This window comes from Panthera uncia, chromosome D1 (genome assembly GCF_023721935.1).
Source record: "Panthera uncia isolate 11264 chromosome D1, Puncia_PCG_1.0, whole genome shotgun sequence".
Lineage (NCBI taxonomy): Eukaryota > Metazoa > Chordata > Mammalia > Carnivora > Felidae > Panthera > Panthera uncia.
In genome coordinates, this window is record NC_064808.1 from 95,031,634 (window position 1) to 95,058,591 (window position 26,958).

At 54.5% G+C, this 26,958-nt stretch overlaps 2 protein-coding genes across 5 annotated transcripts in view; one reads left to right on the plus strand and one right to left on the minus strand.

Moving 5' to 3' along the window:
• The first annotated feature begins 4,351 nt into the window (after positions 1-4,351).
• Positions 4,352-11,523, plus strand: MCAM (melanoma cell adhesion molecule). 2 transcript variants are annotated; one of them, XM_049611879.1, is made up of 16 exons: positions 4,352-4,467; positions 6,239-6,363; positions 6,461-6,668; positions 6,756-6,826; positions 6,904-6,991; positions 7,494-7,673; positions 7,785-7,906; positions 7,991-8,153; positions 8,253-8,371; positions 8,452-8,593; positions 8,762-8,883; positions 8,981-9,122; positions 9,214-9,285; positions 9,448-9,595; positions 9,922-10,039; positions 10,506-11,523. In XM_049611879.1, exons 1-16 carry the CDS (start codon positions 4,401-4,403, stop codon positions 10,533-10,535), a joined length of 1,917 nt encoding a protein of 638 aa, XP_049467836.1. In that variant the 5' UTR covers positions 4,352-4,400; the 3' UTR covers positions 10,536-11,523. The 2 variants fall into 2 exon arrangements, with proteins under 2 accessions (XP_049467836.1, XP_049467846.1); XM_049611889.1 differs by lacking the exon at positions 9,922-10,039.
• Positions 11,524-11,549: 26 nt separating this feature from the next.
• Positions 11,550-26,958, minus strand: part of CBL (Cbl proto-oncogene) — an 84,304-nt gene continuing 68,895 nt past the window's right edge. The window contains exons 13-17 of one of the 3 annotated variants that reach the window (XM_049611867.1): positions 22,455-22,595; positions 21,983-22,083; positions 21,091-21,273; positions 20,010-20,087; positions 11,550-11,890 (exon numbers count right to left, since the gene is read on the minus strand). In XM_049611867.1, the coding sequence (XP_049467824.1) occupies positions 11,853-11,890; positions 20,010-20,087; positions 21,091-21,273; positions 21,983-22,083; positions 22,455-22,595 (541 nt within the window). In that variant the 3' untranslated portion in view covers positions 11,550-11,852. The other 2 variants (XM_049611859.1, XM_049611857.1) reach the window with 2 other exon arrangements.

Genomic DNA, 26,958 nt, shown 5'->3' on the forward strand with positions numbered 1-26,958 from the left:
TTGGGGGGGGGGGGGGGGGGGGAAGGGGATGTGCAAGGAGGCCCTCTTATCACAGCTAACAGGAGTGGGTATTGCAGAGCTAGAGAGAGACCCAGAAACCCCCACTCCTGTCCCGATGCTGAAACCCTGGCCGGAGGGTCCTACTCTTTCCTTGATCCGAGGTAGCTGCGCGCCCGGGAGGCGGCCCCCTGGGGCTCCCCATGCGGCCTCGGCTCTCTCCACCCACTCCCCCAATTCTACTTCCCGCTCCTACTTTCCAGCGCGAGGGGGGCGGGTGGGGTACTGGACTGAATCACGGCTGCCGGCTGCGCTCTGGGAAAGGCCTAGGGACCGACTGGGGCTTCCGGAGAGCTCCCGGGCCCCCGCCCAGAGCCCCTCCCCGGCCCGCGGCTGCCGCCTGAGCATTTAAGGTAATGTTTGGGTTGGTGCGAGCGGCGCCGGATGCCCCGCCTCCCGCGGCCCCCGCTGGGCGAGACCCCGAGAGCAGGGCTCCTGGGACGCCCGGCGGGCTCCCCCGGGCCGAGGCCTGGGTGCTGGAGGGCCGCCAACGTGGAGAGGCCCCTGGGGTCGGAGAGGACAAGGACAGTCACCATTCAGAGGCCTTAGCGGGGTTGGGATGGGAGGGCAGCCCCCCTCCATTCTGGTGGAAGGGTCCCTAGTCCCCAGGAAGCGTCCCTATGCATCCACATCCTCTTTCTCCTTCTCTCCCCCCACTCCCAGCAGACAGGGGGCCGAGAAGAGAGGCCAGCGGCTCCCAGGGGAGTCTCTGGAATGCTGGGAGCCTGGGAACAGGCCGTGCAGTCCCTGGGAAAGCCAGGCTGTGGGAATCCCACCCGCAGCCCCCTCCCCAGGATGGACCACCACCGGATGCCAGAGACCCCAGCTCCCCCACAGGGGGCTTTGTGAGAGTGGAACCCTCCCCCCCTTCCAAGCCCCAGCCTAGGCCGACCCGTAGTTCAGTAGGCCAGCTGTGACGAGGAGTCCCCTCCCCCGCCCTCCGCTTGCCCCGCCGGCTCCAACATAATTCTTGCCATTGTGCCACTCACCCCCTCCCCGCTCCCCTTCTCTAGACCCCTGTACAATGGGGCCTTTGCCGCCTCCAGCACTCAGGGTGGAGATGAACTCACTCAAGGTTTTCCAAGTTTAAAAATAGCCCCTCCCATCCCCCACGCCCAAGCCACCCTCCTCTTCCCCTGCCTTTCTGGGGGCACACCTCAATTCAAGCTGCACCTCCTTCCTCCTGCCCTGGGTCAGGTGCAAAGGACATGTGAGACTGCGTCCGGCCAGGATAGGGGCTGCTTCCCCCCATTCAATCTCTTCCCCCACATCTTCCAACCCAGCCCCCCAGTATCCGGTTTCCTGGCCTGATGATGTCTTCAGCAACAACCGCCCCCCACCCTCTTCCCACCCTATTTTCCACTCCCTCAATGCGGTCTCCTCCCAACTCAGACCCCCATTCTGGAAAAATTCCCCTCCCTTCCCCTCCAAACACTCAAACTGGACCCTATTCTCTGGCCAGGCCAGGGGGTTCCCCAGCCTCCATAATTGCCAAGATTGCTGGGCTGCCCCCCCCCCCCCCCAGTTCCTTCCTCATTGCAGCTGCAAACTTGTCTTTATCAGCTTCCTTCCTCTGCCCAGCCCCCCCTTCTCCTATCTTCCTCCCAGTCAAGCCCCTCAACTAGAGGGTTGGGTGGAAGGGCCACCGTGCCCACTGTGCTGAGACAGGACTCCTAGGTTAGAATCTTGCCCCGGTGGCCCCCTGGGCCAGGCCCATCCTTGTCTTTTTACCTCCCCATCCGCTACAATGCGGCCGGGGCCTCACTCTTCTCCACTTTAACTTACACTGAAACGAAAGCCCCACCCACCCTGGAGACCAGACCATGGCCACCACCCCACCCAGCCTCAGTTTCTCTGCCTGTGGTCAGACCCATGCCAGGGAGACGCGAAGAGGACATTCTACACGGCGGGACCCCTCATCTCCGAGTAGCCTGGGCCTATCATGGGGGTGGAGGAAAGCAGCCTTCCTACCCCTTCCTTCTGGAGAGAAATAGACAAAGAATTAGGACTCTGGTCCCGGGCTGCTTTTTGTCTTGGCCTACATTCGAGTAAAGCTGCTTCCAACGCAGCCCAGGTGTCTCTGCCCGTGGCCACCGCCTCCTTGATCCCTCTCCAGCTGGGTCACAGTCCTCTCTTGCTGAAAGTTCTTCCTCTGCTGCCTTCTCTCCTCCCTGCCATTACTGCACCTCCACTTTCTGGCATCTTCGAGGAGCCGGAGGGCTGATACTCTCCACCTTCTGTTCTCTCTACCCCGCTCTCCTGCCTTCACTGCCCTTTCTTCTTGTTTCCGTGCCCCTTTACATCCTCTCCAAGGTCCTGATCTCTCTTTGGTTTGGAATCTCAAAGTGCCCCCATCATGAGCCCATCCCAAAGCTGCCTGCCCCCTGACCTCTACCACCCACTCCCTGGCAGCCCAGGTCGCCCCCAGGCTGCCGGCTTCCTTAAAGGACAGTCTTTGTGCATGTTTGGTGGAGACACACTGGGAAAGGATGTCACCCTGGGCTCTAACCTCATTTCCCCTTCGACGCTGAGGCAGCTCCTCTACCCCCACCTGGCCGCACTCTGCTCAGGGCGGAAGAAGAATTCCGAACTGACTGTCCTTGGTGGCTAGCTGGCTTTGTTTGCAGGCGGAGAGGAGAATGATTAGTTAATGGTGTTAAGTGAAGGGAAGGGAGTGGGGGCGGGGAAGCGGAGCTCCCTGCCCAGCTCTGGCTTGTGGGGTGGGGGAGGCAAACAGCATCCTTCAGCCATTCCTGCTCCTTCCCCCGTAGCCGAACAAACTCATCCATTCCACTCCGGGCCCCGGGGCCAGTCCATACATTCACTCCTGGGGGATGCGGAGCCACGGTCCTCCGGTCCTCCGCTTGGCCTCCCCCCCCTAGGCTCCAGGCCCCACGCCCCTGCCCTGGCCGGCTTGGCATTGCTTCTGGCTGGAGACTGATGAAGGGAGAGGAGGGGTCAGCAAGGTTCCAAAAAACCGAGGCTCATGTGGTTTGCCAGTCATCTCTGCGTCATCAAAATACCAGCCCAGAGCATTCTCTCAAGTCACCTGCCCATCTCTAGCGTTTGCTGCCTCACGCTGCTCCTCCCCCAGCCCGCTGAGAGGCTGCTCTGCCAGGCGACCGGCGTCCACCCCAAATCCAGACCTCTATTTGACCCTCTCCCTGGAGTCCCAGCAGATGTGATGCTGGGGTCTCTAAGAGGCAGGAGCCCATCCCACTCCCCAGAGCCCGAGTTCAAGGGGCCAGAAGACTTGGGTGTGGGAAGAGGGGGAGCTTGCTGTGTGGAGGGCTGCCTGCGATCAGACCGGATTCCCCCTCCACGCTTCCACCCCCAGCTGCGGAGCCAGTCCACAGGGGGCCTGGGGTTGTGCTGTTGGTGGTGGTGAAGGGCGGTGGGGGGGGGGGGGGGGGGAAAGCCCCGCTTCAGGGGGTCCTTTCAACCATCAGGACAGCAACAGGTTTTCAGAAGTCAACTGGAGACGTCGCACCCATGAACCCTTCCTTCTCCCTCTTTTCTTTATTCAGGAGAGGGGAAACTGAGCCCCAGCTGGGCTCATTGAGTGAAGAGGGCAAAAGCAGAATCTTCAAGGCCCGGACTCGGTTCCGTGTGAAAGCCTTGGGCCTGTGAATTCAGCCCCCCTCCCTCTTCCGCTCTTCAGACTTGCGGGGGCTTGGGTTCGAAGGGGGAGCCCACGGGGCACCGTCTCCACTCCTCAGTGCGGGTACCTCCGGGTCTGCGGGCCCCGGCCCGGGGCTCTTCCCTCAAAGCGACCAGCACTGCGAGGCTTGGGGGTGGGCGAGGCCTTGGGGGTAGTGTCAGGCCGGCGGCAGCCGCAGTGGTGCAATATTTCTGGGAAGCCGCCGCGGCCGGCCGGTTTCTCGGTGGCAGGGGTCCGGCGGGGTGGAGGAGGAGGCGGGCAGAGGCGCCTGCACCGGAGGCCCCCAGCGGGGCGCCGGAGGACCTGGTCTGCTGCTCCTCCGCCCGGCCGTCCCGGTAGGGGCCGAGCGGGGCCGAGCGCCGCCGGTTCTGAGCCGGCGTGACTCGGGGCGTCCGGGCCGACCTCCCGTAGCCGCCGCCCCGGCCAGTCAGCGCGGCCTCGAGACACCTGTCACTGCCCCCTCGCCCGACCCGAGCCGGCAAGGGGGGCTGGGCGCCGGGCCCGGCCTAGCCGGGCGCGCGGCTCCGCGCAGCTCCGGGCCCGCCCCCGTGGAGCGGCGGCGGGGGCGGGGGGCTGCGCGGGGCGGGGCGGGGCGGGCCGGGCCCCCTCCCCCGCCCCCCTGACGTCAGCCCCCGGCCGCCGCCGGCTGGCTCACTAGGCGCTCGCCCTCCGGCCGGGAAGCATGGGGCCGTCCGGGCTCGTCTGCGCCCTCCTGCTCGCCGCCTGCTGCTGCTGTCGCCGCGCCGCGGGTGAGTGGCTTCGCAGGGGGCCCGCGCCCCCGAGCGGCCCGGGCCAGGGGTCTTTGGCGGAGCGCGCCCGGGGAGCGGAGCCGGCGGCGCGGCGCCGGTCGGGGCTTTGCGCCCCGGCGTGCGCTCCTCCTTCCCGGCGCCTTGCGCGCGTGCAACTCTTCTTCGCGGCCAGTTTGCAGCCTCGATCCCAGAGTATCCCGGGGAGGAGGACGCGGGGAGGAGGCTGCTGCCCGGAGCCGGAGGGGGTGGAGCCGAGCCTCTCGGGGGAGCTGGGGGAGAGCTTTTTGCCTCAGGTGCCCACTCTGGGGGCCCGCGGCTGGAGCGGCGGCGGGAGGCGCCGCTGGAGCGCATCCCCAGATCCCCGATTCTGCGCCCGCCTGTTGCTGGAAAAGGCGGCTTGCTTAGCGGGAGGGGGCGCGCCGACGCCTCCTCTCCGGCCTGGGCTCCGAGCCAGGCTGGAGGTGAGCGAGCGGGGGAGGGACGGCGGCTCCCGCCCGAGCAAGGGCGTTGGCAGGGGCTGGGGGGCGGCGTGGGTCGCCTCGCGCCTGTCCCGGTGAGGGGATCACAGGTGGCAGAAGCGAGGGCTCGAGGGTGCCCAGGGTGGAAGCGCCCAGAATTGTTACGCCTCCCGGAGTGGGAACCACGTTCAGGTGGGAAGAGCGCCCCTGCACCTCGGAGTTTTTCTCTGGAACTGCCTGGGAGCCGGGCGCTCCCGGGTCCACGCTGCCCTTGTATGGCCTGCAGCGGTGTCGCGTGTTTCTCTTGGCTCCCTTTCCCGGGTCCCAGCCGCTGTCCGGCTGGGGAAGGGGAGGGCTAGGCAATACCCAGCTCGCTGGCCTCATGCCCGGTGCCTACAGTGTCCCTGGGGTACCCCAGGCTGCTGCCTCCCAGGCTGACTGTGTTTCTGGGGAAAGGGCTAAATTGGGCTCCACAGCTGCAGCCAATCTAGCCCCACCCTGCCCCGCTCCTCTCGCTCCGGGGAAACGGAGTCAGGGACGCGAGCGAGGCCTCTGCTGTGGGCTGAGACCGCTCCATCTGCCCTCCTTGTCTGGGCGCCAGCCCCGGGGCAACAACCCAGGCATCCCTGAGGCCAGCCAGATGGTATTGAGTGACATCACCTCCTCGCAGGGCAGGCAGCACGCTGGCACCACTGACGTCACTCTTGCTCACTGCCTGGCCCTCACCCTGACCCCTGGGGGACATTCTGACCCCTTCGTGCTCACGAGACTCCCAGGCTGGGGGGTCCCCTGAGCGTGTGGGATGTCCACAGAGGTACCGCTTTGGGAGCCTGAGATGGGAGCTTCTGGCCGGGGTTGGCTCGCTGCGTCTTGTGGGAAATTTGGGGAGGGCTTTTTTGGGGGGCAGAGTAGTGAGGTCTTCCCCGCGGTGTGGGGACACAAAGGGGCCTGTGTGCCCCAGCCTGGCACATGCCTTGCATTCCCACACTCTGAGCTCACTGGGAGTGGAGGGGGCCTGGAAGGAAAGGGGCCTTCCTCTTGGCCCGCCGCCTGGGTTGCCCCTCTGCCAGCCTCGTCTGGAAGGTGCCCGGTGCTCAGGGTCTCCTCCTGCGATGACCAGAGACGGTCCCCCCCCCCGACTCCCCTGAACTGGGGGAGAGGGCGGCCTGGGGCAGCCGGTAGAGAGGGGTTGAGGCTCAGGAGGGCAGGGCCCTCTCCCGGAAGAAGAGCTGCAGGGAGCCGGCTGGGAGGGGAGGCCACGGGGAGCAGCTGGAGCTGACACCACCGCTGGGGTGTCCCCTCCCGCACCCCAGGTGTGCCTGGAGAGGCGGAGCCCCCCACCCCCGAGCCCCTGGAGGTGGAAGTTGGCGGCACAGCCCTCCTGAAGTGCGGCCCCTCCCACTCCCCGGGCAACTTCAGCCACGTGGACTGGTTTTCTGTGAGTGCGTGGAGAGGGTGGCAGGGTGGCGGGGTGGGAGGCTGTCCCCCTCCCGCAGCCCCAGGACCCTCCCCTCCCCTCCGTCACCCCTCCTCAGGTCCACAAGGAGAAGCCGACTCTCATCTTCCGCGTGCGCAAGGGCCAGGGCCAGAGCGAACCCGGGGAGTACCAGCACCGGCTCAGCCTCCTGGACAGAGGGACTACTCTGGCCCTGGCGCACGTCGCCCCCCACGATGAGCGCATCTTCCTGTGCCAGGGCAAGCGCCCTCAGTCCCAGGAGCACCGAATCCAGCTCCGCGTCTACAGTCAGTGCCCCGTCCGTGCCTCGCGGGAAGCGGTGTGGGTCGCGGGAAGCCGTGTGGTCCCATGCCCCTCCTCTCCTTCCCTTGTAGAAGCCCCGGAGGAGCCGACCATCCAGATCAATCCCTTGGGCATCTCAGTCAACAGCGAGGAGCCCGAGGAGGTGAGCCACGCCAGGGTGGCCTGGCGGGGCCTGGTGGGGCCCGAGCGGCAGCGAGACTCACGGCCTGTCCCCCTCAGGTTGCTACCTGCGTGGGGAGAAATGGGTACCCCGTTCCTCAAGTCATCTGGTACAAGAATGGGCGGCCCCTGAAGGAGGAGAAGAAACGTGAGTGCAGCCCCGTCAGCCCTTAAGGGCCCTGCTTATGGTGCCACCACCCTGCCTTTCGTCGGACCTTGGTTTTTTGAAGCACACAAGCGAGGCCTGGAAACGTTCTCGTGAGGATGTAAACGACCCAGGAGATCTAGAAGGAAAATTCCCTTCTTGCCCCACATCCCCTCCCGGAAAGTAATCTCTGCTGTCAGTTGAGTGACATACCCAGTGGGTATGGTGTAGTCAGGCTGGCCGTTCACTACCCCCGTGGGTGGGCGTCTGGAGTGTTTGCTGAGGGGCACGGGTCAGTCGCTGCGGCATTCCTGGCGCGCGCCCCTGGAACAGGTGGATAACGAGCAGTAAAGCTTCGGAGGTGAAGAGTCACGGCTCCGTGGTGCCTGGCCTTCTGCGGAGGCGGGGGTCCCTCTGGGAGCCCCCTCCCGCAGCCCCTGCGACTAGGGGTTGGGGGCGGAGGCGGGGCCGGGGCCGAGCCTCTCTCCCCTTCCTCCCTGCCCAGGGGTCCACATTCAGTCGTCCCAGATCGTCGAGTCGAGCGGCCTGTACACCCTGCAGAGCGTTCTGAAGGCCCAGCTGGTTAAGGAAGACAGAGACGCCCAGTTTTACTGCGAGCTCAACTACCGGCTGCCCAGCGGGAACCACATGAAGGAGTCCAGGGAAGTCGTCGTCCCGGTTTTCTGTGAGTCCCCATAACAGCCCTGGGCTGGGGCGGGTGGAAAAGTCAGGCCGCTCCCCGGCGCGGGGACGGCTCGCGGGCTGACGGCCGCCGCCCCCGTGCCCCCCTGTGCAGACCCGGCGGAGAAAGTGTGGCTGGAAGTGGAGCCCGTGGGCGTGCTGAAGGAAGGGGACCGCGTGGAAATCAGGTGTCTGGCTGACGGCAACCCCCCCCCCCACTTCACCATCAGCAAGCAGGTGCGGAGGGCGCCCGCGCTGGGTGCACGCGGGCTGCGAGAGCGGCTGGAGGCGCACGCCGCTCACCCCCTCGCTCTCCCCCAGAACCCCAGCACCCAGGAGATGGAGGAGAAGGCGACCGAGGACAACGGGGTCCTGGTGTTGGAGTCCGCCCGGAAGGAGCACAGTGGGCTCTATCAGTGTCAGGGCCTGGACCTGGAAACCATGGCATCGCTGCCGAGCGAGCAACAGGAGCTGCTGGTGAACTGTGAGGGCCCCGGGGCCCCGGACGGCGGGGGGGGGAGGGGGGGCAGGCGGGGGGCAAGCGGGAATTTTGCCCAGGCTGACGCCCTTGCCGTGTCCCCAGATGTGTCTGATGTCCGGGTGAGCCCTGCGGCCCCGGAGAGCCGGGAGGGCGGCAGCCTCGCCCTGACCTGTGAGGCAGAGAGTAACCGAGCCCTGGAGTTCCAGTGGCTGAGAGAAAAGGTACTCCGGCGGGCCCGGGGCTGTGGCGCGTGGGGGGCCGTGTGGCTGTGAGTGACCCACCGACCCCTCTCTCCCCCCAGACAGGCCAGGTGCTAGAGAAGGGGCCTGTGCTCCGCTTACACAACCTGCAGCGAGACGCGGGGGGAGGCTACCGCTGCGTGGCCTCCGCGCCCGGCGTCCCGGGCCTGAACCGCACTCAGCTGGTCCGCGTGGCCATTTTTGGTGAGGCCCTCTGGGCAGAGACCGGGCGGCCCGGGAAGCTACCCCCGGCTGGGTGGTTTCGAGCTCTTCGAGGACGAAAGGCCACCGGCTGCCCCGGGATGCTCTGGCGGGGAGGGGGAGGCAGGCCAGCGGAGTTGGCCGCCACACCTGTCCCCCTCCCTCTCTAAGGGTCCCCGTGGATGACATCAAAGGAAAGGAAGATGTGGGTGAAAGAGAACACAGTGTTGAATCTGTCCTGTGAAGCGTCGGGACATCCCCGGCCCTCCATCTCCTGGAGCGTGGACGGCACGGTGAGCCCACCTCCTTTTCCCCTGCTCACGCACCCCTGCCCCAGGCTCTGCTGCGGGGACCGGGCCGGGCCCCTGAGCTCCGCCTCCTTCTTTACAGGCCCATGAACAAGACCAAGATCCGCAGAGTGTCCTGAGTGTCCTGAATGTCCTCGTGACCCCAGAGCTGTTGGAGACAGGTGCAGAGTGCGTGGCCTCCAACTTCCTGGGCAGAAACACCACCACCATTTTCCTGGAGCTGGGTACGGGCCTCGTCTGTCCTCAGTGTGGCGGGGTGTGGCGGGCACGAGCTTGTGCTTTTCTTAACCCGCCTTTCAATCCGTTTAACCACAGACTCAAACAGAACCACTGGCCCCAGCACCTCCACTGTCGGTCCTTACACCAGAGCCAACAGCACCTCCACAGGTGAGCAGGCAGTCTGGGCTCCAGAACGGGGGGCCGCGAGGCTGTGCCAGGGCACCCTTATCCTGCCCTGTCCCTGCCCGGGGAGCCCCGGGCTGGGTGGGGCAGTGGTGGAAGCGTGGCCACCTGGGGCCGGGAGTGACTAGGAACATCTCTGTGGGACAGAGAAGAAGCTGCCGGAGCCCGAAAGCAAGGGCGTGGCCATCGTGGCCGTGACCGTGTGTGTCCTGGTCCTGGCCGTGCTGGGTGCCGTTCTCTATTTCTTCTACAAGAAGGGCAAGCTACCGTGCGGGCGGTCGGGCAAACAGGAGATGTAAGCATGGCACCCCGCGCCCTCGGTCCCCCCGCCCCCCGTCGTGCTACCCAGCTTGTTGCCTCCGTGGGCACATTCCCTGCCTGCCTGAGTGCCCGCTCACCCCTTAGGAGCAGGAGGGGGACGCTGTGTGAGTGCTCCCTGCTCTCCTGCCCGCTGCATTCACCCACGCCTTCTCCCTTCCATTCACTGCGTGTTTCCCTTCCCTGAGCTGGCCCCACAGCACCTGCCTAAGAGCCCCATCACCCAGTCCAGCGTCTTTCCCAGCGACCTTCCCTTCCCTTGCCCCTGAGTTGCCAACTTCTTGCCTCCCTCCCTCCTCCCAGCACGCTGCCCCCGTCTCGTAAGAGCGAATTTGTAGTTGAAGTTAAGTCAGATAAGCTCCCAGAAGAGATGGGCCTCCTACAGGGCAGCACCGGTGACAAGAGGGCTCCAGGAGACCAGGTAGGAGGCAGTTCCTGCGGCCAGTGCCTGACGCCTCTCCAGGGATTGGGAGCCGCGGGGGCTAATGGCTCTCGTCCCCTGAACACTCTCTCTCCCTTTCCTCCTCCTCTACTGGAGACTGGGAGCAGGCCCATCTTGCCTTCCTAACACTAGTCCCAGGTTGGTAGGGCGAGGAGAGTGGCCGGGGGACCGTGGACAAGGGGTAGCTCCCGGGACTAACAGCACACACTCTGCCCTGTCACCGCCACCTTTCCCCGAACAGTGCCGTGGCTCAGGTCACCGAGCTCGGTGTGGCCAGTCCAGTTCGGAGCCTAGGCCCTCCTGCCCCACCCCCTCCCACCGCTTCCCTCCACGCCTCGTCCATCAGCTTTGGCTTCGGTCCCTCATCCCTTCAGCGCTCCCACCCCAGACGCCAACGCGGTCCCCCCGCGCTCCCCTTACCTCTCTCCTCTTCACCTACTTCTAGGGAGAGAAATACATCGATCTGAGGCACTAGCCTGCTCATCACACTGAGAGCCCTTCCCGCCTGGAACACTTCCTGCTCACCCTCTCCCAACACTCAGGATGATCGCCAAAGCCTCTAAAGCGGGGCAGGAGAAGGTCCCTACTCCAGCTGGCCTGCAGACCCCATTTCTGAGGGAAGGAAGGGCCGTCGGGAGAAGGTCCTCTTCAAGGACTGACCCACCGCGGTCTCGGTTGGGTGAGGCTCATCCCAGGGAGGGGGCCTCAGTATCCCGGGAGTGGGAAGGAGCTTCTTGCAGACCGCGTTTTCTCTGTAGACATATTGTGGATGTATATACCTGTTTTCTACCAGCAGCCAAGTTAGGTAGTCTGTTTATCTGGAGCTGGTTTCTGCCCCACAGGCTGGCGTCCTCATTCGGTTGTGTCACTGAGGTGAGGACACACTGAGCCCAGGCCCCTCTCTGCTGAAGTATGTTGCTCACACCGGTTCTGGAGAGTATGTACCCCAGCATTCATTACAAAGCAGCTGCCTGCCTGCCGCGGGAGGCCCTTTTGTGACCCACCTCTCTGGGAAGAAGCCAGGACTGGTGTTGTTCCTTAGATCTTGTTGTCCCTGCAGGGAGGAAGCTGGGCAGTTTTCCAGAGTTAGGCCATTGTGCCCAAACCCCCTGCATTAATTTGGCTACCATTGTCCTGTCGGGGGGTCACGTAAGACTGAAAGGTGGGGTTAGGGGACAGCCATGAGGTCCAGACTGTCCTTTATGACGATTAAGACTGTAACTCTACAAGCACCAAACTTCTATAAAGTGAGCTAATGGCCTTAAACCCTGGGAGAAGGGCCTTCCCTAATGGGAGAATGGTACTTAGGGATGAGAGCTGGCCTGGCTGGAGCTTTGGGGTGCGCACCTGTATGTATATGTGGTTTCATTAGGTTGTGTGTAAATTTGCAAATTTCCTCTATGTATGTATATATATATATATATATGTATATGTAAGAAAAATAAAGCTTAACTGTCCCAGAAATCTCACCCCGTTTTTTATTCATCATGGGCACCACCGCAGCCTGGGGTCTCCACAACTGGAATCGTACCGAACAGAACACAAAACCCTTCACATTTAGGAGCGGGGACCAGAGGTTCCCTCTGCTTCTGAGCAAACAGCTCCTGCTCCACCACAGAGGATAATCCCCCTGCCTCTCAGCAGCAAGGCCGCCTCGCTCTAAGGCAGCTCTCAGGGCCCGGCAGGCTGTTGGCAAGGAGGAGCTATCAACTTTTTTCTAGGCTTTCCAGCGGCTCGGACTTGCCTTGAGGTAGCAGCAGACTCACCACGATGACTGTGCGGGCCTGGTCTTTCACTCTCCCACCCCCACGGAAGGGCAAGAACTCCAGGCTGCTACAACAAAAGAAACTTTATTTAAAAATATTTTTTTTTTTTTTTTTTTTTTATTACAGACACGGGTGCTTGAAAAAGCTCTTTAGTTAACTGTGTATGGAAATGAAAAAAAATTAATAAATAACATTAGTATAACAGACCTCTAAACATTAATACATTGGCAAAACAAAAGGGACGTCAAATGAAAACCAATCTTAAAGCTCTGCTCTTCTCTGTAAGAATATTTACCTTCTGTCTTATTCTTTACAGGTGAGAAGGATTAAATACTGCTAATAGAAATTTTTTTTTATATTAATGACACATTTTTAAAATAGTCCACAAAAATCTCTAAGTTTTCGTTCTGTTTCATTTTTAACACTGATATACAAATTGGGACTCTATTCCGGAGGAAGCATCAAGTTCTCCTCAGCCCCACCCAGGCCAAGAATGTCAAAATCCTAAAGAGGGAGGACGTTCAAAAGAATGGTTTCTCTCCCAATTCTTGATTAAAGGCAGGGAAGAACTGAAAGGGGAAAGGGAGAAGTAAAATCTCAGAAAACTTTTTTTCCTTTTTTCTTTGCTGAAACTGACCCTGACCACCATGCTGAGGGCCGGGCACGTGGTCCTTGCTGCCTTCCCCAGGGGAAAACTGGACCCCCAGAGGGCACTGGCTGCTTAATGCTTTAAGACTGAAGTCTGCAAATGAAAGGAAAGCCACGTCTCGAGGGAGAGGCAGGAGGTCTAGGCCAGGTCAGGATCCAGCAAAGAGAAAAGACACACACCACGTCTGTTCTCAGGAGAGTCCGTCCTACGCTTTTCCATGCAGTCGAGTCACTAGCAGGCCCAGAGGCTGGCACACTTGAAATGGTCCAGGGCGTACCTGGAAATCCCAGAACAGTCTCCCTCTCTCCTTGCTGGAGACAGAGCCTTCAACCTGGCGGCTGCGATCCTGACTAGAGCCAACCGAATGATCCCAGGGGAACACGTACTCCAAAAGAGCATCACGGCAGGGAGAGGGGACCCCAGACGTGCCTCACCTATCTGACATCTCTCCAGCCACACAGAGCGTTTCCTCCTCCCCCCAGTCTGTAAGGACGGACACTCAAGGTAGAGGAGCTAAGACTCTGGTATTTCCATATTAAGTCCTAAAATGCAGCCTGAGTTACAGTGCTGCCTTAGAAAGGCACAAAAATGTTTGGCTTTTTTTTTTTTTTTCAGTGTGCTAAAAATTGTTTTGTTTTGAATAAAGGAAAAAGATATATAAGGTTAAAAATCCCAAGTCACCACAGCCAGAAAGCAAATGTAGGAGGAGGTACCTCGTAGCTGCCATGCCCCTACCACATGTTTCAGCAGGAGGTCAAGGCCGAGACACGGAGACCGGTAGGTCAGGAGGCATCCACTCTCACGGGCAACGTGCCTGCAGGCTTACCCAGACAGCAGAAGGAAGAAACCGAGGAAGAGAAAACACACAGTCTACAGACTCCTACGTGGTTCTCTGCCTCTGCGGTTTCAAGACAGCCATGAGCATGGCTACCTCGCCCCGAGCAGGGTCCGAGGTAGGTAGGGAGGAGGGAACGGACACACGGGGCACGCGACACGCGAGCAGGTTGGCGCACTGGGCGTGGGCACACGGCGCCCCCCTCGTCGGGGCTGGGCGGGAGGCGGAGTGAGGCCCGAGGAGCTGCCCGGGGCGTGTGCCCGAGCCTTCCCCCTTCCCTGGCCCTCCGGTCCGGCTCGGGCGCGCAAAGAGGACTTGGGAGAGGCAGTGGAGGGGTGCCCCTCACGTTCATTTCAGGAGCGGGTCAAGAACGTGGAGCCGGGCAACCAGAACTCCGCTGATCTGTTCGGCCGCCTGAGCGGTAGGAGAGCGGAGGCTGTCTTTCAGCCTTTGCTCTGGGCAAACAGAGGGAGCGGTCCACCGCGTTCTTCTCCAGCGTTACACAAGGGAAGCGGCAGGGAGAGCTCCAGACAGCTGTTGCTCTTAGCCGACAGCTGGCCCTTCCGTTCTTTTCCCGTTCCCATCTGAATGTGAGGGAGCCTCCGGCCAGAGCTTGCTCCTCCCGTCCCGGTCCCCCCGCCTCTTACGCGGGTGCCGCTGCTTAGACCCAAAAAACACTGCGCTCCCCTGTGGAACCACGCCAGATTTCCTAGGACACGGAGGCACCCGGCCCTGCTGTCCCTCTGCTCCTTGATTCTGGCACCCAGTCCAGGATACCAACTGCAAGGGCTGACGACCCACCCTTCATCACGTGCCTCAATGTGTATCTTTGGATTACTAGGTTACTTCTGTGTATTCCTAACAACTCCAACAGCTTAAAAAAGTTACAATTATGAACGTGCCTTAAGAACACGGGACAGGCTCTAGGATGAGGTAAGCAAGATCAAAAGACTTAGTAGGCAAGCAGAAGCAGTTTTTTGAAAAATAAAATTAAAATTAAAAAAGGCTCTGATACAGGACTACAAAGAAATCAAGTGGACAGGGGAGACCAGGGTTCCCGGTCTAAAGAGCTCTCAGTCAAAACTCTTCTAAACTGGAATCTACATCTAATTTATATCCTGGCTACTGTCCCGGTTATTATATATTCCTGCTGGCTATGGGGAAGTAGTTTCTGAGGTACCCCGGAAGGCTTGCCCAAGAATATTACCGCAGGGCTCTCCTCGAGGAGGAGGGGAGCCACGGCCACAGGCCCATAGAATGGATGTATTTTCGGTGCTAAAACTTGAAGAGAGCCCAAAAGTCCATGGGTGGCTACAGTGGGATGTGTGATCTGCTCTCCAAATAATATGAAAGAAGGCTAAAAACCTGAGATTGAATGAAGGCAAAGAAACGTCACCTAAGAACAGACTAGCTCCGGAACAGGAGAAACGGGTCCTGAGGAGGGAGGTAAGAAATCTTGGATGCCAAGACTGATAAAGGGATTGAAAACAGGAAATAAAGAAACAAAGACAACGATAACCCAAATTAAGCAAAACCCAAGAATTTTCTCAACATCCCAGACACAGTCCCATGCCTACCTTTCTACTCTAAAAAAAAGGCAGTATGCCAGCAGTTTTACTACTAAAATACCTTTAGGGTATCTATCCTGCCTATAGCCTCTTCTCCCCCCATCTCCCACCCAAAGGGGCACACCGCTGCCGCCCCACACGCCAAGGCTAACTGGTCAGGCGTAGACACCCAGGCAATGTGCTGGGCTGATTGTGTTCTTTCTCGAGAATCTGAATGAATCAAGAGGCACTGGGAAGCTGTGTACGGTGATCCCTAGAGCTGGGACGTCGTGTAGACTTGGGGACTGGGTCGTCTATTCCAGGGCTGTGCCTGACAAGCAGGAGAAAGGACCGAGTGCAAAGTCTGCCAGTCCCAGCCCAGCCCCATACAAGAATCAACTGTACTTCTCACACTGGGGTCTATAAAATACCCTGTATCCTTAGGATTCCCTCCTTTCTTTAGCCTGAATACCTGTTTCTGACATCCGAAGGATTCCTAAACAGGACAAAGATACAAAACTGTGGCTTCCTTTCACTATGAACCCTCCTCCATGCACTGCGTAGCTTTACGCGCTTCTAAAGAAAGACAACGAACACAGGCTGAGGTCAAAGTAGTGCCAGTAACACTGCAGGTGGACTTAGAATACTTCAGATTGAATTCTAAAGCCTGAAAGTCTAGCAGGAGAGTGGTGACGTATGTATTCTGATGCTAAGTTCTAGGGTCCTAGGCTCCTTAGCCCAGGAAAGGCTGGCATTTCTGAGAACTGAGTTCCATCTATTTTGCCGACTGGCTCTTGGGAGACCAAAGGATCAGCTGAAGACCAGGACCGAACAACAGGTATCCGCCCCTCTCCCACACCTGCAGCCTTTCTAAGACATAGAATCAGCTGCAAAGGGTGTTGGAAGACTGGAAAATAAGTTCCAAAGAGAATGGGAGGTGGTAACAGGTCCCCGAAGGGCGACAAGGAAACTTCACAACAAGGGGGATTAGGAACTCCAGCAGCTCAGTAGGAAGATCAAGGAAGGCACTAGACTGGAGAGGAACTACGGGCAGATGCTTTACTTAAACACGTAACTGCCCTAACTGTGCAGCTGAGCCAACACACCCCTCAACCCACCAAACAGATTCCACTGAAGTACACAAAAGACGGTGGGTACCCATGAGACATGTTGAGGAATCTCCCAGAAAGTATCAAAGCTCTAGGAAGACGACATGGGTTAACGGAGGAGCCTTGAATCGATTTTACCCAGGACAGCTCTTTAAGGAAATAAAGATCTACATAAAAGAGCTGTGAATAAAAACTGCACCATCTTTTGGGGAGGAGCTATTTTAGGGCCAAATGCAAGTCCTGGACAGGGAGGGACACAGAGAAGCTGGCGCTCCTGGCACATGGTAATCGCTCATACACATTTGCTGAACGAACAACCTAACTGGTAACCACCAGGCCAGGCCGATAGTTAGAATACCACTGTTCCCTGGGCAGCGGTCACCAGAGTCAGAAAGGCCAACGGCAGGAGGGGGGACTTCCTTAGCTTGGGAAGGAGGTCTAGAACCCTGACTGTCATGAGGTGAGGTAGGAGAATATTCTGCATCAACACCATCGCCAACCACCCACACACACAGGTGTCAAGTCTGATGATGGTGCCTTGAAGGGAATGTACAGTCCCTACTCTGCTAGCAAATTTACAAAAACCCATTTGTAGGTCTGTTTGGACCCTAAGTTATATTTTAGTTTTCTATAGAGGAGATAAATACTTGAAGATTGAAGAACAGCGACCCCCATCCAAAAATTTTAACCCAAGGCAGCTGAATGACACTATGAGAGCTACCCCCCATCCTGGGCCCTGGTGTCGTCTGTATGGGAAGAGCACAGAAGAATGGCGGAGTGTGTTGAGTGGGGGGAGGAGGGCTAGTGGAAGAGAATGGCCGTCCAAGGTGCAGATCGTTACTTACATAAAAATGAACAGATGCACGTGGAGACCGGAAAGTGCCCAATCTCTTATTTTCTTAAAGGGAGGTATATCACAGAGCCCACAGGTTTTTCTGCTCTGGGAATCTTTTACTTTAGCGGAAGGAGCACAGAGGGCAGCTGGCGAGGCAGGCCGTGCAGGGCAAGCCAGAAAGAGGGAAAGGAGACTGGACTGAACAGAATAGCCTAATGCATCTGAGAAAAAAGAAAAACATCAAAGTGACTTTTACCTTATCCACCTGGCAAGTTAACACAGAAGGAACCACGTGTAATTCGGAGGGAGAAGGGAGATGGGTTTACCCAAAATGGCAAAACGCAAAGCCTACTTCTGAAAGAGCAATTCTAAATTCAGAGCAGAGCCCAAGAACTAAAAACTGCCATACGAATGGAGGACGAAGAAGGTGGTATTTGTGCCTTAGCCCGAGGAAAATTTAAGAAATTCAAGTTTTGGAAATACCCTCAAGACAAGCCTCCACGTGAAAACTTTCGTGAGACTACCTTGGCGACCTGAGGCTTGGACCCAGGTCTGTACTCACAGACCTGAGGAGAGAAAACCTCACAGAATGGTCTCAGAAGCTTGAAAGCCTACAGCTACCCAGCTGCCAGGCCGATGACCAAGCCAATCAATGAAGCATGTGTCCAACACTGGGATCTGACACCCCAGTTGGAGGCCTGACCCCATGAGCCACAGGGGCGCTCAACTAGGAACAAAAGGATGAACTCGCCCTTAGCCTACATATGTAAGGACATACTCTCCAAAGATTCTGGATACACTGAACAGGCAAAAGATACGCAGAATCAGTGTTCTGTTCTCTTGACACATCTTCGGACTGTGGGCAATGTCTGCAGACAAGGAAAACTTCCAGTGTGGGCAGGCATGGAAAATGCTGCCATTTCTTCTAGTTTTTCGTCTGGGTCTTCAGCATTTAAACAAAATACAAGCTGAACGTTACCACAAACGAAACCCTATCCTTACTGGCTTTTAGAAGGAGACGCTAGGTTACTGCCACTCTCCCTGCCCCCAGCCACGACCATCAGGACCTCCTGCACCTGACGGTGGGCTGGGCTGTTTTCCGCCACGTGGAGCAGACATTGGGGAACCAGAGCAAATCAACAAGAAGTCCTGTACCTTCTACCCTGGGAGTGTAAATGGTTCGGAGGCAAGAGGATAAAGCCAACAGGTCTAGGAACAGCTGAGAGCCAAGAGAAGAGTTAGAAAAAATTTTAGTTCCACAGATGACAAGATGAGAAAGAAAACCGATCTGAAGAGATTCTGGATCTAAAGACAAAAGCGTGACTTAGATTTTGAGGAGGGCAGATTTATCAAAGAGCAGGCGTGCTTCTGACAAGCGAGGGGGTACACCCGCTTTGCTGGGGAAGCCAGCAAAGACCGGACAGAGAACTGACCCAACTCCAGGGGTCATTTCGCAGCACCTCCAGGAACCGACTAACGGGTGCCCCATGCTGGACCCTGAATCTCCTTTGTAACCTGCAATTACACAAATCGTCAGGCTTCTCACATACGGTCTCTGACCACAGTAAAGTCATTTATACACTGAATGCTAATCACCGTGGAGAACGCAGTCACGAGAGAGTACACAGGACTAAGGTGACGAGGAGACGGAAGGACGTGCTACATGCCCAAAGCCACAGGCACAAGAGAAACCCAGCTGTCGGAGGCCCCGATGCGGGACTGGGGCTGTCAGCGCAATGCTGCACCACCATGGGTGTCAGCCCCTTTCCTTCGAGGGCAAAGAGCAGATTCTCCTCCGAAAATATAACCTGGCTCATGTTCAAAGGGAGACACCCGTATAAGAAGCTGGAATTAACTCACCGGGAAAAAAAAAACCAACAGAGACATCTTCACTATTTTGTGCATCTTATGTAGAACAAGGCAAAGAGCCTGTGCGTGAAGCTTGCTAAAAGTTTTGTGGTATTCGGGTCAGAAAGCCATTGCTGGAAACAAATGCCCTTCCCTTCCCGTGAAGCAGAAAAACCCACGGCCTACGTTAGAACACATACCTGGCATCAAGGCAACGGACTCCCACAGACCATCTTCTGGGGAGGGCATGGAATGTATCTGAAGGCCTCTTTCTCGAATCAGTCATTATGGAATTAGGACAATGAAAACATCGTACTTTAACAGAGTCGATGTTCCTAGGGAAACAGTGCTTTGGAGTGACCAGTGTTAGCTGCTAGATCAAACATGACTATAAGGATACAGCAACAGTACTTTTTCCCCCACTACCCATCTACCACACAAACCAACACCGACCATCACACATAATAAGGAACAGCCTACGAGCCACCCGGCTTCAGTAAGTCTGGTCACAGCAAGCCCACTGCCAATGACAGACACCGAGGAGGAGGAGGAAGCAGGACAAAGGACAGAGGGAGGGTGTTCTAAAAATACAAGACTTGAGCTATGCACGTGGTAATCCAAGCCGTCGGGGAGTGTTGCAGTTGTAATACACACTGGGGTTGGGTAGAATACCACAGTAGATGGAAGTCTTTAAACGATTCCTTCCTAAACCTCTTGTGCTAATTCCCTGCCTGGGATTAACACACACAGCAGGTTAATCTTATAATCACAGGACACACGCAACCACAGACAGACAGAAACACAACCACATCCTTAACCCAGGGAAGTCTGAAGTCCCCAGTGAGGATTTACAGCACAATACTTCTCCTACTGCTTTCCGGACTGTTCCCCAGGTAGGCTACCATTTACTAAGAATCCACACTCTAAGGTGAGGACTGAAGGACACCTTCGAATCCACTCTCAAAACAAATAAAATAATAAAACACACTAGCTGCTCCATGTTCATTCCACTGCTTTGAAATCTTGGAACCACAGATGTGAAACCCCACAGAGAGGGCGAGACCTCACCGCGAAGTCTCCAAAGGCACCTCTGCCCTTGCAGGTGCCACTCCAGTAAGAGCGGCCGGCTCACTGGTCCTCTGACGCTGCAGCGGGGCGGGGGTGTGCTAGGTGGCGACGTGGGCGGGAGAAGAAATAGAAACAAATTCCCGGAGGATATTTTTGGCCATTTCGATGTTGTTGTGGGCAATGACCAAAGCTTTCTGAATGTCCTGGTAGGAGTATCCCTGACTCATGAGGTTCTCGATCTCGCTGGAGAGCTGCGGTGGGGCGGGGGCGGCACCGCCTTGCTGACAGCTACCTGCTTTTCGTTCAGAGTTGATTCTCCGAGGGAACGGTTTGGGAGGCCTTTCGGGAACTTGGGAACCCTCAGTGAAGTCTAGAAGAAATCAGAAAGAAAATATTTGCAAATCTGGCGGGGGCGGGGAGGGGGGGAGATCCCCACTTAACGGCAGGAATAACAGTGTGCTAAGATCAAGGTATTACCGACCTACTGTACCTGGGCAGGGACTTGTGCTCTTAAAGGGCCGGGTTTTACCGGTTCCAGGGTTTTAGCAGAAAGCAGAAAGCCTTCTCCTCCTCCTCACAGCGGGAGCAGCCTTCTAAATATACCATGCACCTGCTCCGCTGACAGGAACACTGCTGTCCTGAGCACAGACACCTGCATCCGCATCACGCTTTATACACTTTTCACACACAGAGTGCCTAGATTATTTAAAACAACTTCTCTGGCAGGGCCAAAGACACTAAACTTCTCCTTCCACAAAGAGGACAACAGAAATAAGACTAAGTTGCAGTGGAGAAGCATTAAACAAGGCTGGGCGGGCGGGGATCACCACCTGTTTGGGCAACTGGATGTATCTTTTTTGCCAGCTGTCCTGAGCACAGTCTTCAATTTCCAAAGTGACAGCAACTCTGGCTGCTGCCCTCCCAGGCAGCCACAGGTGCAAGGGCAGCCCCTGAGAGTCAAGGCCCAAATGTGAGCTGGCTCCGAGCCCACTCAGTGTGCTTCCAGAGCCGGCGCGCCCTCGTTCCAATGGGACAGGGCCCGGAAGTCAAGAATGCGTGCTCTGAACCATCAAGCTTCGTTACTGGTGTCATGACACGCACCCTAAAGAACCAGACGTCCTACCTAGCACCAGCCAGGAGCAGCCACGGGTTAAGGAACAACCTTGTTTCTAAGTCTGGCAGAATCCTAAAGAGTCTGACTACAGTTCAACTTCCTAATGGAGACCCCGGGACCACCTTTCCTCCCACGTAGACTAAAACAGACTTAACATCTGGTGACAAAAGCACTGTCACCAGGCAGTCACCTCTGTTGCAATACAAACCGGGAGCCACACAGCCATCCAGCACAAACCCAGGCCGGCCTGGAGACTCACTTGCGGTGGGGTCGCCTTCCAGAGACAACCAGCCGAACGAAGAGCTGGCGTTAGAGATGTCGGACAGAGTCCGCCGGGCCAGCACTGCCGGCACAGGCGGCTTGGGGACGTCATAGCCATCCTCCTCGTTTTCAGACTCCTCGGGTCCGGTGCTGGCGTGGGCCGGGGCCAGATTCCCTTCACCTAGAGAACGGTTTGTGCGGTTATCTTCTGCGTCTCACACACACACCCCGTCTTCTAACGCAGCTCGTTCGTTCACACATGGCCAGCACGCAAGCTACCAATGGTCTACCCTGGGCCTGACCGCCATGGCAGGCCCCGCGGGTGGAGACAAAAGAACAGAGAAAACGCAATCTGCACCGACACTGCGGCCCTGCTCTCCCGAACGTGGTAAAGGCTACCCTTGTCAGGGTTAACAGCCACTGAAGCCAAAGACTCAAGTGTCATTTTATAGCATTCATTCAACATTTCTACTGGCGTTTCACCTCGCAAGACCAGCCAAAGGGCCTGTGTGTGCTGCCTTCTTGAACTTTCAACTTGGTAAGCTAGTTGATATGGGAATTGAGTATTCACCACCCACACACAAAAGAATTTCATCAATGCTAAAAAGCAAAGGAAATAAAAGGGAGCTGCCAGCATTGTGGGCCCAGGCCACAGAACCCAAATGTCTCTAGGCCCTGGAAGGATGAAAAAGTACAAAGGGAACTAGTTGCGTGAACAGGAAATAAAACAGAGGAGAGGGTTTTACTGCCCCTGGATCAAAGATATTTTGCCAAGAAGATCATTTAAAAGAAGTTTCTGCCTAGAATCAAGCTGTCTCAAATAGCGAAGTATGACAGGCTCATTCCAATGGCACATCAATGATTTTCAAAGTAGCAGAATGGCTACTCACCAAAGGTGCTGCTCTCTGTGACAGCCGGTGCCGCCTGGGACTGAATATTATACATTGCTTCATATGTACAGCTATCAATCTGCTGGTCACAATCACACGCTCTGAACCAGAAGGAAAGTGGCATATGATCTTCAGAAATAGAACTCTGTTATCTGCAAACTTATTAAGCCTGGTCTATTCTTAACTATCCTAGACCCTGAGTCTATCAAGATAGCATTTTCCTTTTGCCAGGATCACTAATAAATGGCACAGGATCGACTCTTACGATGCACAATGGACGTGTGGTTTTGTAACCACTGTGACAGTGAGGAAGCCTAAGTGGAATTGCTTCTAGGTGCGAGGGGCCAAACGCTGGGGTATGTAGGCTCCACACGTCTTTCTGCTTTCATTCTGGCCGGATAACATCACGTAGGGAGCAGCTAGGCAGGTGAGTGGTGTCAACTTAATTCCCAGAAGACTATCGTGAACGTACCGTGAACTCTGGGTTGTGTCCAAAGGCCATTTCCCATCCGGTTTTGGAAGTCCTAGAGGCCTGGAGGAGGGGGTCATATACTCCGTGTCCTCCTCACTTTCACCCTGCTCCCCGGGGGGCAGCTTTGGCACAGGAAGAGGCCTGGGAGAGGAAGAAGACAGAAAAAGAAAATGAAAACGATAAACAAGCTGCAAAACGTGCAAGTGTGAAATGAGAGTCTTCGAGACAGACCGCAACTCACTTCTGACGGAAAAACACATGCCACCTAGGGAACTGTTACTTCTCCTGGTCGAGACAGGTTCATTATTACAAAACACACTAACTTCAAGTTTTGCTTTCAGCTGACCACAGACACAGCTATGTTGTCTGAGATGGGCTACACGGGAACAGTGCTTGAAGCCAGTTCGTCTCAGTCCCCAAATAAACTGGGGTCCCAGCCCAAGAGCTGGCGTGCCGGTTTTTCCCTCACCAGGCACGAAGCGAGCAGCAGCTGTGGCCTTCTGACAATATGCTAGGAACCTATGCCAGATGCTAATTCTTAACATCTACCTATGGTTTCAAAGACTAATACAGCTTGTTGAAAGCTTCCTCATAGGTTATCTCCTACTTTAATCACTTTTCTCTTCGTTTTAGAAAACAAAAATCTGACATAAAGAGAGATCAAGTGGTAGGTTAGCATCAATTCTGAGATGGCATCTCCCATCTTCTGACTCCTGCTTTGGGGATCTTGCCGTTCCACCCGAAGCTCTCACCTAGCAGCTCTGGAATCAAAACTTCTCCTGCTCCCTCCCCCCACCCAAGAAACTTGACAAAACCAGGGGGAAAAAAAATCAACAAAACAAGACACATGCACATGTGCACAAGCGCACACACATACACACTGCTGCTGGGAACGTGAGTTAAAGAGTGTATCTCCTCCCTTCCTCTTTGTACTTTTTTTGCACATCCTAACACTCGATAAGGAGCATCTACTGGATTTGTCTGTATTTACTCCATGTTTCTTTTTCCCAACTATAAAAGCAATAGCTGCTTATTATAAAACACTTAAATGTTACAGAAACCTAAGACAGAGCGACAGTCCCTATAATCTAACTGCAGGTTTTTCTTATGTCTACGTATTACTTTGTGTTCCGCATGCTGAAGTTTTGGGGTGGAAGCATATTAGTATCTACAATTTGCTCTGAAACGTGCCCAAGAAGTCAGACAGACTGACAGATGGATAGGGACAGAAGTATATAGAGGGGTGCCTGGCTGGCTCAATTGTTGCAGCGTGTAACTCTTAATCTCAGAATTGTAGGTTTGAGCCTCACACTGGGTGCAGAGATGATTTAACAACAAAAAGTACATGGAACTAAAGGGTATTATGCTAAGTGTAATTCGCAAGAGAAAGACAAATATATGACTTCACTCATATGAGGAAGATACAAAACAGATGAACATAAGGGACGGGAAGCAAAAGTAATATAAAAACAGGGAGGCGGACAAAACATAAGAGACTTTTAAATACAGAGAACAAACAGGGCTGCTAGAGGGATTTTGGGTGGGGGGATGGGCTAAACGGGTAAGGGGCATTAAGGAATCTACTCCTGAAATTACTGTTGCACTATATGCTAACTTGGATGTAAATTAAAAAAAAAAAACAAAAAAAAAAAAAACAAAGTGTAAGTGAGCATAAGAAAATGTTAATAGAGCCCGGGTGGGGAATATATGGCTGTTCACTGTAAAAATCTGTCACCCTGACTCTATGCTTGAAATTTTTCATAACAAGTTGTTGATGGGAAAAACCCATCAAGATTAAGAAAAAATATCAAGTATTAGTGAAGATACAGGGAAATGGTACTTTCAAATAGTTTCAGAAATGAGACATTGGTACAATTTTTCTAGAGTGTAATTCAGCAAAAATATTTAACCAAACAGGCATACACACGGGCTCAGAAATTCCATTTCTAAGAATTTTCCCTAAGGAAATAATCAAGAATACTCACTAGAGCATTATTCATGATACTGAAAAAATAGGTGCTAACCGGTCAAATAAGAATGTACTGAATAAAGTAACTTTGGAACCACATACGCAGCAATATACCTGAAGCCAACCGGGTCCCTCAGTGCCTTAGAGGTTCCAAGCAGAAGCCTCAGAGGCCTACTTCCTTCTACCACAGTCAGTCTGTTCTTATCTACTTTACCTACTAAGGTTCCCATTAAGCCAGTTCTGCTGCTTTGTAATCATTTGCAATAACCTGAAAATCATTGTAGTAGGAGACTATATTATGATGTCCTAGGACGTTCAAGATCCTCCTAGTGAAAAAACGCATGCACAACAGGATTCCATACCCACATAGAATGGCAACGAAGATATTCAAATTGCTAACCACTGTCTGAACCTAGGTGTTAAGATTATGGATAACTTTCATTTCTTCAGTGTCACGTATCTCTATTTTCTAAATATTCCTTAGCATATTACTTCCATAGAGAGAAAAAGATCATTAAAGGTGCAAGCAAAAGCTTTTTAAATTATTAGAATCTTTTTGTTGATGATGTTAATAAAAGTATACAACTGCACTTCCTTCCTCATTAAGTATCTTGGCAATACATCAAAACACTCACAATCTCTTGTCCTGGTAATTCTACTTTGGATGTATCTCTGGTTATGTGAAGATGTTCAATGAAGCAAATTTATTATGGTAAGAGGTTTTATACAAAATAAATATCCAACAGGGCAATGGTTAAATATGTAATGTTATATGATACTATATAACCATTAAAAGTGACTATTTTGAAAACCCTTTTTTTTTTTTTTTAATTTTAGTTAACATATGTTGCAATACTGGTTTCAGGAGAATTCAGTGATTCATCACTTACATGCAACATGCAATGCTCATCACAAGTGCCCTTTTTAATGCCCATTGCACATCTAGCCCATCTGCCACCCACCTCCCTCCATCAATCCTCAGTTTGTTCTCTATCGTTAAGAGTCTCTTGTGGTTTGTTTCCCTCTCTTCTTACCTCCCCCTTCCATATGTTCACCTGCTTTGTTTCTTAAATTCCACATGTAAGTGAAATCATATGGTATTTGTCTTTCTGATTGGCTTATCTTGCTTAGCATAATACATTCTAGCTCCATCCACATTGTTGCAAATGGCAAGATTTCATTCTTTTTGATGGCTGAGTAGTATTCCATTGTATATGTACTACCACATCTTCTTTATCCATTCATCAGGTGATGGACATTTAGGCTCTCTTCCTAGTTTGGCTACTGTTAATAATGCTGCTATACACACTGGATTGTTAAAGAACTTTTTTAATGATAGGGAGAAATGCCCAAAATAAAAGGCTAAGGTGAAGAAAAGGGAGACTTTAAAACCATACCTTGATTTAAAACATACGTACATTTTACATGTCTACAGACACGACCAGTCGCAAACATCATCTAACTGCCTGAAACAGCTATACAGGCAGGATGAAATACAAACGAAAGGATGCACTGGACAGTGGCCTGGCAGCCAAGACTCAAGGGGCCAAGACTCAGAATACCTTAAAGCCAGCCCTATACAGGGGTTCTGAACTTGAGACGTGAAGGCAGTTTCAACAGGCTAGGGAGAAAGGGACTAGAAATTTGGGGTTCCATGATGGCCAAGACATGGGAGGCCAAAAAATCCCAGAGAAAGGCATAGGGGAGAAGTAGTCTGAAATCCTGCTACAGTTTTCCCTGGAGCTGCAGCTAACCTCTGAACTGTGTCTAGAGGCCAGCAGATTCTGAGAAACTGAGCAGACGGTAGTAACTGAAGGGCTCAACTGATACTTTGGTTATCTCACTAACCTGGAGAGACAAAGCTGGAGTTAACAGATATGGCCTTTGAAAGATTACTCTTCACGTGTTCAGTAACAAAAACGAATGGAGAATTTTATTAGAAAATTAGAATCTATACATTTTTAAAAATCACGTGGAGGGGCACCGGGGTGGCTCAGTCGGTTGAGTGGCCGACTTCGGCTCAGGTCATGATCTCACGGTCCATGAGCTCGAGCCCCACGTCGGGCTCTGTGCTGACAGCTCAGAGCCTGGAGCCTGTTTCGGATTCTGTGTCTCCCTCTCTCTCTGACCCTCCCCTATTCATGCTCTGTCTCTGTCTCAAAAATAAATAAAACGTTAAAAAAAAATTTAAAAAAATAAAAATAAAAATAAAAATCACGTGGAAATTCCAGAACCTTAAAACACAGTATCTGAAAATACAAACTGAACAGATGGATTCAGGGCAGGTTAGAAACTGTGAAAGAGAAGATCAGGAAACCGGAATAGAGTAGAAACTATTGAGATCAAAGTAAAGAGAGGAAAGGAAAACAGCAGAGAGCCTAAGAGCTGTGTGAGGCACGGTCAAAAGGAGGGACATTCAGGTAACTGTGGTCACAGAAGGAGAAGGGAAGGAGATGGCAGTGCTCAGTCTATTTTAAGAAAGAGTGGCTTGAAATTTTCTAAAACAGGTTTTAAAACGTGAAATCACAAAATCAA